Below are 14,514 nucleotides of genomic sequence, written 5' to 3'. Positions count from 1 at the left end.
GGACTTGTGCTGCAGCACGAGGCAGCGAAACCAAGTAGCAGGATCCTTTGCTTGCCCCCTGACGGGGGATGGCGGGGGGCGAGCTTGTACCTTACATGGGGTGAGGGCAGAGGCGGGTCCACGGGATGGTCCCCAACAGTGGCTTGGGTGGTCTGCCCCCCCCAACTTGGCGGTGCTGAGTAGAGGGATTTGCAGTACCTGTGCTTTGCTTCCTGACTCCTCAGAAGTGGCAGTTGGGTCTTTGGTCTTTTTGTATCTTGTTCATAGTTTGCCCCAACTGCCACATGCATGCAGTTTTTTGTTGTTGTTGTTTTTCATGCAGTTATTTTTAATCCCTTAGTTTCTTTGTATTTTGTTTGGACGAGATTTGTCCAGGTGCAAGCACTGCACCAAAAGGTCCCAGGTCTCAGCCTGTCTCAATTTCTTTAAGGCTGAGCCTTGTGGCGGTTCACCCACAAAGTAGGAAAGGAGATTATTTCCTGATTTATGCTTTCCCTTTGCCAAATGTTTGCTTGTGCTTGTCCTTAATTTGTCCTGTTTCCTTGATCACAAGTCCAAAGATGACATCTTCTAAGCAATGAGAAGCGTTTTCACTCTGCTCTGTCCAAACCATAGCATTCCACGTTCTACCTGTGGTTCTTCCCATTTACTAAGTCGTTTGAGTCAAATGCTAGCGGGCAGTTTGGCTTCCCAGACTTGGAACACTGACTGCTTTTGGAGGGGGTGTCATCAGCCCTGCTCGATCATGGAGAAACAAGTCGCCTCACACAGGACACTTAAGGATTCACCTAGAAGGCGGACTGGCAGGGCTGTTTTTCTTGCTGAGCACAGTACCCTCAGCCCCTAACAATATCTGGTGCTCAGGGTCTGCGAATCCTTTAAGTGCATAAGCGTCTCTATGGGGAACGAAGGCACAGCAATCATTTGACTCGTACAAGGGCTCGCGCTGACAAAACGCGGCTCATTTACCAAGTCACCCAACTGGGTCACTGTGCAATGTGCACGCACTAAGCAATATGCGTAAACACGGCAGAAACTTCCGCACAGACAACCAGTAAAACATCCATCCCCGGGCCGAGGCCCGCCCGCTCCGCCCCGCCCCGCCCCGCCCCGCCCGCTCCGCCCACTCTCTCGGAAACGCGCCGTGGGGGCGGACCGGAAGTGACGCGCCTTCTGCGCGCCGCCTAGCACGTATTTTTTGCGCGCTGCGCGCCGCTCGAGACTTGCAGGCGTCCCGGCATCTCCTCTGACCCGGCGTGATGGGCAAGAAGAGCAAGAAAGAGAAGAAGGGCCGCGGGGCGGAGAAGACGGCCGCCAAGGTGGAGAAGAAGGTGTCCAAGCGCTCGCGGAAGGAGGAGGTGAGCGGGGCCGGAAGGCGGGCTGGCCTCCTTCGTCCCGGGTCTCGTGCGTAGCCGGGCCCCCTGTGCTGGGCGCTGGGAGGGGCCGGGCTGAGCGGGCGCGCCTCTGCAAGCCTCAGCCCTCGGCTTTAAAAGAGGGTACGTGATCCTCGCGGCAGCCCTGAGCAGTGAGCGTCAGTGGAATAAGTAAGTGGAACTGTGGGGTGTTCCAAAAGAGTTCTCTGTGTCTCTCTCCGTCTCTGTCTCTCCTTCTCCCTCCCTCCCCCTCTTACTCTCTCCCCCTCTTTCTCTCTATCTTTAGAAGTGTGTACACATGGATCAGTGCTGAGCTTAGAGGAGAGCTCTCTGCTCTTAATTGACTGTTGTTCACGGGCTCCCTAACCCGGGGCGGTTTATAGTGGTTAATGAGTGTTTGCTGCGTGCCAGGCATTGTGCTCTCTGGGCTTTAATTCTTACAACCAATTGAGTTAGGTAGCTTTGGCGTCCCCATCTGACAGGAAGTCAGAAGCTAACAGGTTACACGCAGCTCAGGGTCACACAGCTGTGAGGTGGCTTGGAGCTGGAATTTGACCGGGTGTCCCTGATCCAGAGCTCTTAACCACATACCCTTGTCCCTTTTCTTCCTAAGGCATTCGTGTCTCCATTTCCTCATCTGTCAAATAATGGGGTTGAGCTTTTTCTCTCCCTGTCTCCTATCATTTTTTGGCAGGGGGACTAAGCGAGTGGTGTTGGGGGACAACTTGGAGTTCTGCCCAGTGCAGAACTCATGTCTCACATACCTGGTTGACACCTGCAAGTGGCTGTCGCGCAGATTCCTCCCCTTCTGAACTGTCCTATTGGAGCTCCATCTCCTCACCCTGCTGGGGAGACCTACATCGCCTGGGCTCACTCCCCTCCAGCCACACAACTCTGCGCTGTGTCCCAGATATGCCGCCTTCTTTCTGCACCTCAGCCCCAAGTACATTATTCTACACTCGTTCCTTTTCATCTTTCAGCTTGTTGTCACCTTGCAGAGGCTTTCCCAGCCTAGGCTGCCTGTGCTACCAGACCTGCCCTGTCCCAGCCCCTCGGCCCCGCGATTGTGATGCTCAGCCGCTTGAGAAGTGCTGCCTTAGAGTGGTAGGAGGGAAGCTTACCTGGCTTCTGGACCTTGTTTTAATCTGGTGAGATTTGTTCAACGTGCGGGCATGGGGAGCGGCTGCTAGATTAACTGGCGAGATGTGGAGGAGGTGGGGGTTGAAGCGAGTCACCCGACAGCCACCGAACCAAAGTTGGGTCCCCTAGCCTGCACGCAGCAGAGCCAACCTACAGACCCTGGGTTGTGGTGAGGGAAACTGCGGGGTTTATTGCAGGTGCCCAGTAAGGAGTCCAGCAGCTGGTGCTCAAAAGACCCGACCTCCCTGAAGGCTTTTAGGGAAGCTTTTTAAAGACAGGGTCAGGGAGGGGGTGCTGTGGGCTGTGTGATCAGCTTGTGGACATTCTTCTTGTTGGTTGGTGGTGAGGTCATCGGGAGTCAACATCATTAACCTGTTTCCAGCCCGTCTGGGGTCTGCATTCCGGTGGCAGCACGCAGTTAACTTCTTCCACCTGGTGAGGGTTTCCACATCTGCGAAACAGCTCACAGGACATGGCGCAGAGTATCAAATGCAGCTGTTGAGGAGGGACTAAAGGTCCTTGACTTTGAGATCAAACTATTATTATTTTGTCCTCCTTGACTCTTTTTCTTTCTGCATTTTCTCCCTTCTCTGATTAAATTTATTCTTTGGAACTCGGGAAGGCCTAGGAGGCTAAAGTTTTTCTACAGACAAGAGGCAGGCAGAGGACATGTTGGCGGAGGGGGGGGCGGGGGGAGGGGTGCGGTTTCTTGTTCGCGGAAGGCTTCATAGGGTCCTGCTCAGTTACACGACGGCAGAGCCTGTGCTGCTAACTAAGGGGTTGACGAGGCCTGCTCCCAACCAGAGACACCGTGCTCGTGCCTGCCCTCGCGTGACGGGGTTTGATGCTTCCTGCCGGCCTAGCCAGGTGGGTGTCAGTGCCACTCGCCCCAGGACTGATACAGCAGCTCTCCCTCCAGGCCTGCCGCTGCTCGTCGCAGCCACGCCTTCCTCCCACCTTGTTCCCGTCTTCCCTTCTCCCTTTAAGTAAGACAATTTCTCGGGTGAGTGACAGTGGACTGGAAGCTCTGAGCTTACTGAGGCCCCAGCAGTCACTTCTCCACGCACGTCTTCCTGTAAGGGTGCAGCGGTTCAGAACTTACCTTGAGTACCTAATTACACGTAGGAGTAGCAGGATGACGGGTGTTTTTGTGGACTCCTGCGAAGGTGAAAATTGGTAGAGCCAGTTGGGTTCTAATTTGTCAATACCTAGAAAAGTGGAAGCTACAACCTAGCAGTTACCCACCTAAAGGTTTACTTTGGAAAAATTACCCCCAGCTACACAAAGACAGGTACTAGAACGGCCGAGGTAGTATTTCTTGTAAAAAAGAACATTTTGGAGTTGACCCAGATGTTCAGCAGCAGCTGGATGGTGCAGAAGCCATGTAGCTCCGCCACCATGATGACGAACGGGTTCAGGGCCTCAGAGCTTTCTTTCAGCAGTGTTAAGCAGAAAAGCAAGTTGCAGGGGAATGTTCAGTACGATAACATTTACATGGAATTGAAAAACCTAAAACAACAACGTACGTAGTTTAGGGATACATAACGTGTAGTAAAAGTATAGAGAGATGGTGTGAGAGTAACGAGCCCTCCGTTCCAGAGAGTGGCTGCCTTCGGGAAGGTGAAGGGGGTACACACGGTGGGGGCGGGGTTGCAGGTGGCTGTTCAGGCCCGGGGGTGTGATGCTCTGAGGAAAGGAGCTGAGAGGAAGCCAGTGCGGCTGGGAGAGTGAGGAGGTGGGGTGGGACGTGAGGCAGGCGAGGGAGGGAGAAGGGTCTGGAAGACCTGCTTTCAGGCCCTGCAGAATGTGGAGCCTGGGAAGGAGAGCCGGGGTAGTGTGAGGTGGGGTGGGGTGGGATGGGAGGAAGGATGGGGGGGACAGATGCCAGGTGTCAGCATGAGCAAAGTGCTGGGCCGAGCATTGAAGAGAAGGCTGGAAGACTTTCCCGTGACAGACATCACGCATCACTGCGGGGTGGGCGGCACTACTGTAAATGCAGGGACTGAGGGCGGGAAGACTGAGTGCCAATGCTACCCAGCTGTGCACGGAAATTGGCGCCTTAACATCTAAATTGGTTTCTGCGGTCCTTCTGCGAAGGTGGAGGCCTTCGTACACGGATTGGCTGCAGCTGATAGAGGTCGGGCGCCCACCGCGCAGGCGCCGTTCTAAGCAGACCGACATGTCTGGTTCCTTTGGAGCTTATGTTTTGTTATGTTGGTGGGAGGGAGGTGGCAACAAAATAAATAAGTGAACAAGGAAACATCAGACCCCGCTCTGCAGACAGCAAAGCAGGCTGGTGCGGTAGCCCAGGCCTGGGTTTCCAGGGGTGGCTGAAGGTGTTGGCGTGAAGTTGGGTGGGCTTGTCTGAGAGGAAGGCCTTGGGGGGCGGGGTGAGAGTTTGGAAGGAGATGATGCACATGCCGTGCGCGGGCAGGTCAGGCCCTGAGCATTTGCGCATGTGTCAGGTTCTGTGTGTTTGAAATGGGAGAAACAAGTTGTAATTCACGGATGTGACTGGACCCCGGTCAGGTCAGAGGGCTGGGGAAAGCTGGCCCAGGCATCTGGCCACGTGATGGGGTTTAAGCAAACGTCTCACGTGTGGTGGCTTGTCTGTCTACAGGAGGACCTCGAAGCCCTCATAGCCCACTTCCAGGCTCTCGATGCCAGAAAGACTCGGATCGTGGAGACACCCTGCTCCCCACCTTCTCCAAGGTAAGCAGCACGGACTCTCCAGTGTAGCTTCTGACCTGAAGTCTTCTGGTATAGGTTGGAAAAGTGCTTGAAGTAGGCACTGTGTTTTCGTAAGTAACCGGGCACTTGGGACAGTTTCATCATGAAAACCCGCCAGGTCAGCTCCCACAAAACCTTTTTTTCACTTCCGCTTAGGAAGAATGGGAGCGAGGCAGCTCAGCTTCATTGTCGTGGAGAAACCCGGTGAGGAGGTCTCCTGGCTCAGCTGCTCTGCCAGTCAGGGAGGTTGTGTGGGCTGGGTTGCTCGCCACCCGGTGACAGTCTGTGGGCAGTCCGTGAGCTTCTCCTTGCTTCTTAGGTTTCTAAAGGCCCATCACGGTGCGAAACTTAAAATCATGATAGTTTTTTGCTGTGTTCGTTCATAATGCTTTCGAATTCTCGTGTGAAAAGTGTGACCATTAAGCGTAAACTGTCTGTTGGCCATTTTAGGTGGGTTTGTAGTTTATGTGAGGAGCTCCAGCATCTTTTGTAGGATTTGAGACCCTGTGGAAGGAGCAGGCTGTGGGGTTTCTTTTGTTTTTTAAAAAAATAATTAATTAATTTTAGACTGCGTTGGGTCTCCGTTGCTATGCGCGGGCTTTCTCTAGTGGCAGAGAGTGGAGGCTGCTCTTCGTTGCGGTGCGCAGTCCTCTCATTAAGGGGGCTTCTCTTGTTGCCGAACACAGGCTCTAGGCACGTGGGCTCCAGTAGTTGCACCTCGCGGGCTCAGTAGTTGTGGCTCGCGGACTCTAGAGTGCAGGCTGAGTAGTTGTGGCACACGGGTTTAGTTGCTCTGTAGCATGTGGGATCTTCCCGGATCAGGTCTCGAACCCGTGTCCCCTGCATTGGCAGGTGGATTCTTAACTGCACTACCAGGGAAGCCCCAGGCTGGGGTTTTCACTGGCTTCTTGCTCCTTTCTTCTCGTCCCCTTGGCTCCGGAATGCCAGTTCTCTAATTTGATCCAGGGATTCAGGCTCCATAGTTCTTATACTTGCTCCTGGCAGAGCAGAGGCTGGACACGGAGTGCATCAAGCTAGGAGCCCAGGGAGGCTGAGTGACCCTGATAAGGAGATGCCGTGTCCTTTGGAGAAGGGGGAATGCCTTAACTGCACGAGCATCCGGGGCTGTCTTGATCAGTTGAGAAATGATTTGCTTTGTTTCCCTCAGGCCTGAGTGGAGGCCTTGGTCTAGCACGTCAGGAAGGCAGGTGGTAAGAGTGCCCCCTCTGCTTCAGTGGGTGCAGGGCATGGCCCCGAATCCCACGACTTCGCCCCCGGCATGCGATCATTACCTGTTCAGGGTTGGGAGCAGTGTGCTTACCCCTGAGCAGACACAAGCGACTTTGCAACTGCTCCCAAAGTTGCAGATCCTTCTTATTCTTTGGCTCTTAAATTCCGTTAGGAATCTGCTATTCTTTTCCTTGTATTTATCATGTTATCGTTGAGGCCAAGCATAAGACTCACACACGGTAGGTGGACGTTTTCTTCTGAATTGTTGAAGCAGATGAGTCCTTGAGACCTTTGAGGCTTTATCTGTGCAGCACCCCTGAGGGAACTCACTTAGAATGTGGGTTGACTTTTTTTGGATGACATTTTTCCTAAAGTATGCTGCCCAAAAAGGCCAGGTGTAATGTCACAGTATGATGTGAGACATCGGCAGTTCCATGGGTCAGCTGGGAAGCTTCCTGGCAGAAGGGAGCAGTTGGAGCTGAGATCTCCTGGGATGCAGACGTTTCGGTGGTAACCTTAGTACCTTCTCACCTCCACCTCTCTATCGCATTACGGGGAAAAACCCATGAAAGTTATCAAATTTAAGTGTGTACGTCCCCACGTCTTGGCTCAGAGGTAGTTTAATGGGGACGTGAGGATGAGGTGCTTGGTTGTACCAGAGCCCAGGGGTGCACTATCTTGACTTGAGAGTTTGACTGCAGAGTTTCTCAGCCTATAGAACGTCTCTGTCTACATTAAATCCCCAGGAGAAAAACAGTTTTCAGATTTCCCAGACTTCCCTGACCTTAAAACCCTTTGCCCTTTGAGAAGCGTCCTGTGGGATTAACGTGGTGGAGGGCACCTTGGGGAATGCCCCTCTAAGGGTTTCTGCAAGAAGGGTATTTTCCCTCTCAGTCACCGGACTCTTCATTACTTCCTGCTGCAATGGTCAGGACCTACTTATAATTCCCTTATGGCTATTCCCTTGTCCTCGTGTGTGAAGTAAGTAGAAAAGTATTTGCATTTTCTAGATGGAAGGGATCTGGGTTGTATATTGAAATGCTTCAATACTGGACCTCTTAGAACAGTTTAGATTGTGATTTAAGAGGATAGACCTTTAAAACAGGACAGTTCTGGAAAATTGGCACATGAATAGGAGCCCCTGGACTTCCCGCTGCTGCTGATTTTCAGCCAAACGCTGTGTGAGTAGCCCCTGCCCTCGTAGGAGACTGAGCCGGGGTGTTAGTGTCTTGACGGTGAGACTGCTTTTAAGGGCGGTGCCTCAGCTTCTGTCCTCAGTGCCAGGCTTCTCTTTCACAGAAGTTTAGGACAGGCATGTCCCTGGTGGGGAAGCCCTCTGCTGGAAAGGAGAGCAGCTCTCAGTTTGGGCGTCACGTGGTTTGATTTTGTGTTGAGCTGCTGCTTGTGTCTCTTGCAGGTTAAATGCCTCACTCTCTGCTCATCCTGAGAAAGAAGAATTAATCCTTTTCGGAGGTGAATATTTCAATGGCCAAAAAGTTACGTATATATTTTCTTCTTTCCCTCCAAGTTTTCATGGGTCGCATTTAGAGGAAACTTCATTTTAGGCTGATATCAGATATTCATGGTCCTTGAACTCCCCTCTTGTGTGTCTGCATGTCAGGACTGGCCTGGGCCATGGTCCTTGACAAGCCACCAGGGTCCTTTAGGGACCTTTAGGGTCACGCCTCTTAACTGCCTGCGTGAGGTGGGCCAGTACCCTGCTGTTCTTCCTCATGATGGGTTTCCAGAGGTGTCTGAAAAGGGAAGTGCTGATAAATTGCAGAGCAATTGATAAATTGTAAAACCTGTAATTTTTATTCTTGAGCAGACCAGAAAGCCCTGGGTTTCAGAGCTATAGATGAAACAGTTCCAAAATCCTGAGTTCGCCTTCCCTGTGTGGCGGTCCAGAGATGGTCTTTGTCATTGTGTCATCACCCTGAAGGGTCCAGGGACCAGCCTTAGAAAACACGTTTCCTGGGGAGAGCTAGTGATTGAGATCCTACCTTCCACTTGCTGTCGCTTGTGTGGAAGCACCATTTGTGATGCTAAAGTACCTCTTCCTTTCTGCAGACTTTTGTATATAATGAACTCTACGTCTACAACATCAGGAAGGACGCCTGGACTAAAGTCGAAATCCCCAACCCACCTCCGAGGCGTTGTGCTCACCAGGTACGTGTCCGTATGGCCATCAGCCTCCCCTCCTCTCTCGCTGGGGCTCTGGCTCAGGATTCCACGACAGACCTTTAGAGCTGGTAATGGCGGGCAGCCTGGTATGGAGACGCTGGACCTTGCCCCTGGTCCTCACTCTGCCGCCTCCAACTTGGCCTTGTTTCTGAGCTGCTTCACCCTCAGCCTTCACCTGTGAGGCTGGAGATGAACTCCTGCTCCTGCAGGTGGTGTGAAGCTAGGTAAAAATACCGACGTGGTGCCTGGCGTGGAGCAGTCAGAAAAAGGCTCCTGTATTTGAGTGAGAGAGGCTCCCACAGGCCCAAGATCTGGTGACCAGAGAGATGAAAACAAGAAGACAGAACGGAAGGTGTCAGTGGTTACAGAAAGTAGCTACTGCAGAGTGAAGTGAGTCGTGCCCAGGGACGCTGAGGGAGCAGCGCCAGGTCGGCATGCTTTCAGCTCGTTTCCGCTCACCCCAGCGAGCTCCGTCAGAGCCGATGACTTACCAGGGAAGGAGTCCTGGTTTCATGGTTCCACAGTCGTACGCTCCACGAGGACAGGCATTGGTCTTTCTTGTTCATTATTGTACCCGGGACAGTGTTGGGGCTCAAAAGATAACCTGAAGGAGTGATACCTCGCCAGTGTCAGCCTACTGCGGCACGACTGAAACATCCCTCCACAGTGTGTGGTTCTCTTTTTTCTAATCCTGTGCTCGGAATAGCCTCCCGATTGAAATGGGGTCTGTGAGGGGGAGCTGACTGCCTGAACTGCACGGACGTCTCGTGCATAGCCGGGCTGGCAGGCATTTGGACTGGCTCATCTTCTGGAAGAGAGGCATGCACTGCTTTCTGATATAAAAACTACACCTTAGTAAGGCTAGTAAATGGATCTTGATAAGTTCTAGTGCATTCGCCGGAGCCCTCTCCAGTTCTGAGAATGCATCCACCCCAGGCCTCCAGGCCAAGCACTTAGTCCTGTCCTGTCCCATCCCGGCCCATCCGGTGGGGAGCGCTGTCCGCTCAACGCCTCTCCAGTTCCTGGGCCCCAGGAACGCAGGCTGAGGTGCTTCTTTGATGTTCGTTTTCTTATCCGTTTCAATCAGTTATTAACTCTGTCCCTGAAGAATTAGTGTCACTGAGATTTCTGAGAAAAGTCTCTGAGAGTTTTAAGTAAGTTACTTGGGCAGGCTCCGGTTTGGATGTACATCTTGTGAGTACTTTGTGAGTCTGAGGCTGTAGATAAGGTTGGCTTGCTGTTTACTCTGTGACTTTCACAACAAATCGGGGCTGTGGAAAACAGATGATTGCTTATAAATGTCTTTTGCCTAAAGGTCATTACAGTTCAGATTCCACTATGTTAAATTCTGAGACATAAAAATTTCCTCATGGGACTTCCCTGGTGGTCCAGTGGTTAAGACTCCGTGCTCCCAACACAGGGGGCCCGGGTTTGATCCCTGGTTAGGGAACTAGATCCCACATGCTGCAACTGAGACCCGGTGCAGCCAAATAAATAGATAAATAAATATTTAAAAAAGTTTATTCCTCATGATGGACTAGGTTATGAATGTGATGATAGAAGCCATGTTCTTTATCTTGAATCAGTTAGGGGTAAAATGAGTAGAAAGAGAAAGCTTATACGTGGACCCTTCGTTCTGTCTTTTCCCTCTAGATATTTGGGGGGTTATTTTATTTTGTTCATTCATTCATTCGTTCATTTAGCTGTGCTGTGTGGCTTGTGGGATTTTAGTTCCCCAGCCAGGGATTGAACCCGTGCTCCCTGCGTTGGGAGCGTGGAGTCTTAACCCGGGACTTCCCTGGCGGTCCAGTGGTTAAGTTATTTTAGCACATAATTTGAGAGTCCAGTGGCCTTTTCTGAAATGAATACAGCCAGTGAGAGAAGGGAAAGGGTCACGAGGCCCGTTGAGGGTGTGCCTGACGACGACCTGTCAGGCCTCACCTGTCAGGCCTTGGCAGGCGCTCCCCTCCCGGCGCCCTCCCTTGGGGAGAGTGTTCAGACGCTCCTGCCTGGGTGGGCTGACGGGACTGTTGAGGATTGAGGGGTGGGGGAGTGGGAGGTGCGGGCACAGACGGAGTTCACATTTTGTTACTTGCCTGATGGTTTGTTTCTCCCCAAGCAATGACTAACTAAACTCACTTGAAACAAAATGCATTCTCTCATACAGTAGAACAGAAGGTTCCGTATGGTTAAAAACGTCACCTCTGTTCTCATCGGGCTTGGTGCAAGCATGAGCAGTAAGCCGTTCATGTAGAAGAGTTAGTGTTTACAAAATGCCTGTTCCTGAGCGAGCAGAATTGCACTGACAGTGCCCACGTGAGCTGCAGAGAGTGTTTTCCTCCAGCTCAGTCACAGCTTCGTTGCCGTCCCTCCGAGAAGGTGTTGCAGACTTGTTCCTTGGGAAAGTCTGAGCATCTTTAACAGGCAAGGCACTCTTGCAGGGCTGGGATGCAGCGGCAAAAAAGACACGTTTGCCGTTCTCGGTGATGCCCCATAGTTTGTGTTTCCTTTGGTCCTGATGGCCTGGCACGCTTTTAGGACTTGGCTTTCACAAAGCTGACCTATGTGGCTGATGTCAGAATCCATTCAGAGTCTGTATGTTGTTTGGACTCCATTGTGCCTTTTTTTTTGATCTTTGGAGAGAGAGTTGTGAAGTTAAGGTTTTCTAGACATGATTTTTATTCCAGTTAAGACAACAATACAGAAACCCAAACACCTGGGAAGCATACAGCCTCGTGGGACAAGTAGCAAAGTAGATGCTGGCTAGGACAGCCCTGCCTGGTGTGGGGAGCAGTGCCGTCCTACTTTGGTCTCTGGGCGGTGCTTTGCCTCTGTTAGATCCAGGGAATGTTGGTTGTTTATATGTTTGTTTATTATGTTCATGTTTTCTTCTGAGTCTTTGGACATATTTATAACTTTTCAAGTGTTTGTCTGCTGATTCTCTCATCTGTATCATTTCTGGGTCTCTTTGTATCGACCAGCCTTGTTGATGTGGGTCACGTCTTTCTGCTGGAACTGTGTGGTTAGGTGATAGACTTTGTGGATGCAAAAGAAGATCTTAGGGAAGCCTGGGCAAGCCCCAAAGCTGAGGTGCATCCCTGAGCACTAGGGCAGTTCTGGTCTTTGCAGATTCTCACATGTCTTCATATTCACAGCATTCCACTGGGGTCTTCATACTCCTTCTCTGTCAACAGTGGTTGTGATGCCTTCTGCAGCTTCAGCCTGGCCCACAAGGAGACAGCGGCCTCAGTCTGTGTCACGCTAGTAAAGTGGGTGGTGTTTGGGACGCCGAGACCCCTCCTGCCGTGAGCATGACGCCATTCAGCAAAGGGCCGCTGGAGGGTTGACTGTCTGCGTTTGTTTTCATTCATCAACAGGTGATGAGTTTCGTTCTGGTAGGTGGCTCAGCCTCGTGCAGATCACCATGAGCCTTTGGAGGCTCTCTGAAGAATGGTAGCTCTATGGCGTGGCCTTGCTGGGGTCTCTAGCGAACGCCCTGGGTATTCAGTGGCACCTATCCCTCTGGTTGGAACTTGTCTGTCTCCGAGCCCCCTGTGAGCTCAGGTCGTTTTCAAGTTTTCAGCCTCACAGTGATGGTCCCCACCGTGTGCCCGGCCTCGGGTGGTCTCAGTCTGCACACGTGCAGCTTAGTGTCTATGGGCTCCCGGGGAACCCAGCCAGACGCCAGGTGCTCGGCCCTGCAAATTCCAGCTGCCTCCGCATCCTGGAGCTCTGGCTTCTGTTTCCTCAGCTCAGCAGGGCCACGAGGGTGTGAAACTGCCTGTGGGGTCGGAGGGCTGACCTTGCCCGTTTACCGTGTCTCAGGGTCACGGTCCTGCACGTCGTGCTGTCTGGCTGTCGTGCTTCATGGGTTTTGTCCAGTTTCCTCCTTGTTTACAGTGGGAGGGCTGGCATGGTGCTGATGGCTGAGCCTGGGCAGAAGTGGAAGTTGTATGCCTGGCCCTATAGTTTGCATCTTCTCTTGAGTAGTATGTTAGCTCTTTCTTGGTGTTTATGGTCTTTGAGGAGGAGGTTAATACAGAGCCTTCAGATCACTGCCCATAATCCACCTTCGTGTCGTCCCCAGAGTTCTGCCTGTGATGGGACGTGGGAGACACACTCTGGTCACAGTCTTTTTTCTTGCCTGGAGTTTGACTTCATTTTTTAAGAATGGCTCTGAAAACTGATTATGTAAGTAATAAATATTCATTGTGGAAAAAAAAAATGAAGATAATGAAAGCAGAGTAAGTCCATTGCCCATTCTTCCAGAACTCCTAATTTATATTTTCTGCATCTTTTCTCTGCACCTGTGATTCATATTTCTGTGCATCTCATCTTAGTTGGACTGTACACGTACATACGTGTGTATACGTGTGTGTGCACACATATGCATGTGTACGTATACATACATATATTCTCCCTGTACTGTTCTTCCCAGTTAATGCATTATTTGTGGTGTTATCCTGGGACGTTCAGCAGCTTCTATAATAAGATATTTCAAAACTGCATTGTATTGCGTAGCGTGAAAGTACTACCCAAACTTCATTAAGCTCAAAAAAACGTGTTAGGTTTGGGCCTGAGCTAATCCTCATGTCTGGTTTAAAGATTTGAAGTGGTCAGTTTCTTGCTTTATAATTACTGGGGTTCTAGAGTCCTAGGAAGCTGGCTTGTCTCGATAGGTCAGTCCTGAGAGGATGCACAAGACTGAGTGAAAATGGTGGGGGGGGCACATCACCCTAAGTGTGTCACCAGGACCCTCCAGTTAGTCCAGGACAGGAGCAGCATCGGTGATGGAGCTGCAGTTCTGCAGCGTTAAGCTTAATTAAGCGAAGGACCACACTGCAGTGCAAGCCCCAGGGTGCTCGGAGGGTGCCCGGGGCGGGCCTTCTGGGAACCACCATCTGACCGCCCACTGTGTGCTTGCCCGTGGCGGTTTGCGAGGGCAGGAGGCATTCACACGGGCTGCTTTGGAGCACCTGGTGTCCAGCTGCCCCCGATCCAGTTCCCCTGCCCCGGCCACACTGTGCCTGCTGCCGTTGGCACTGCATGTGAGCCCCTGGCCAGACGGCCCCTCGACGGGTTCCCGTCCCGCACCCCCTTGGTGTGAAGGACAGGCCCAGTTGCCTCCTTCGCTGTCTGGGCCCAGGGCTGGGGACTCTCGGGGCGGGCTGGCCCACCAATGGCTTGTGTGGCTCTGTCAGCCCAGGCGGTCCTGCCTGGTTCCCACGTGGCCTGTGAGTCCCGGGCCTTCAGCAGAACCACAGCAGGGCAGGATGCGAGAAGGACCTGACGGGGCAGGCATTTGAAGACGAGGTCGGGGCTTGGCACCGGGCGTTCTGGGGGAGGGGCTCCGGTTTTCCCCGAGAGCTGTATGGCTGTGCCCTGACCTGTCGCCATTCTCTCAACAGGCGGTGGTGGTGCCCCAGGGCGGCGGACAGCTGTGGATCTTTGGCGGGGAGTTTGCCTCTCCCGACGGAGAGCACTTCTACCACTACAGGGACCTCTGGGTCCTGCATTTGGCCACCAGGACGTGGGAGCAAGTCAGGTGAGGTGAGGAGCGTGACCCCTGGGCCCGCCCCTGCCCCGTGCCGGCGTCTGGGGTTCACAGTGACGGGGTCGGCTCTCGTAGGATAATTCCAGGCCTCCGAGGAGCGCGGTTGCCCCGCCTGGGAGACCAGTCTGGCTGGTGACCAAAGTGAGGGAGGAGCTTCCCCTTCGCGGAGCGGCCCGGCCCGGTGCCGGCTGCCTGACATCTGGCTTCGTGGAAGGCATTGCCAGGGTCTCTGGGACCAGCGCCGCATCTGGGCTCGTTTTCCTGGTCCTCCCTCCCCTCGTCAGCGTCAACACTGATCATGTT

The 14,514-nt window shown here is 52.6% G+C and overlaps 1 protein-coding gene across 5 annotated transcripts in view; it reads left to right on the top strand.

Annotated features, from left to right (window-relative positions):
* The first annotated feature begins 1,218 nt into the window (after window positions 1-1,218).
* The window catches only part of KLHDC4 (kelch domain containing 4), a 55,245-nt gene continuing 41,949 nt past the window's right edge, over window positions 1,219-14,514 (top strand). The window contains exons 1-6 of one of the 5 annotated variants that reach the window (XM_082677071.1): window positions 1,219-1,358; window positions 5,134-5,225; window positions 5,400-5,447; window positions 7,891-7,969; window positions 8,544-8,642; window positions 14,066-14,202. In XM_082677071.1, the coding sequence (XP_082533197.1) occupies window positions 1,260-1,358; window positions 5,134-5,225; window positions 5,400-5,447; window positions 7,891-7,969; window positions 8,544-8,642; window positions 14,066-14,202 (554 nt within the window). In that variant the 5' untranslated portion in view covers window positions 1,219-1,259. Of the gene's footprint in view, window positions 1,359-2,500; window positions 2,522-5,133; window positions 5,226-5,399; window positions 5,448-7,890; window positions 7,971-8,543; window positions 8,643-14,065; window positions 14,208-14,514 lie in introns of those variants that run through there. The other 4 variants (XM_082677072.1, XM_082677075.1, XM_082677073.1 and 1 more) reach the window with 4 other exon arrangements.

The sequence above is a fragment of the Grampus griseus genome (genome assembly GCF_964374135.1).
Source record: "Grampus griseus genome assembly, chromosome: 19".
Lineage (NCBI taxonomy): Eukaryota > Metazoa > Chordata > Mammalia > Artiodactyla > Delphinidae > Grampus > Grampus griseus.
This window is presented reverse-complemented; position numbering and strand designations above follow the sequence as displayed.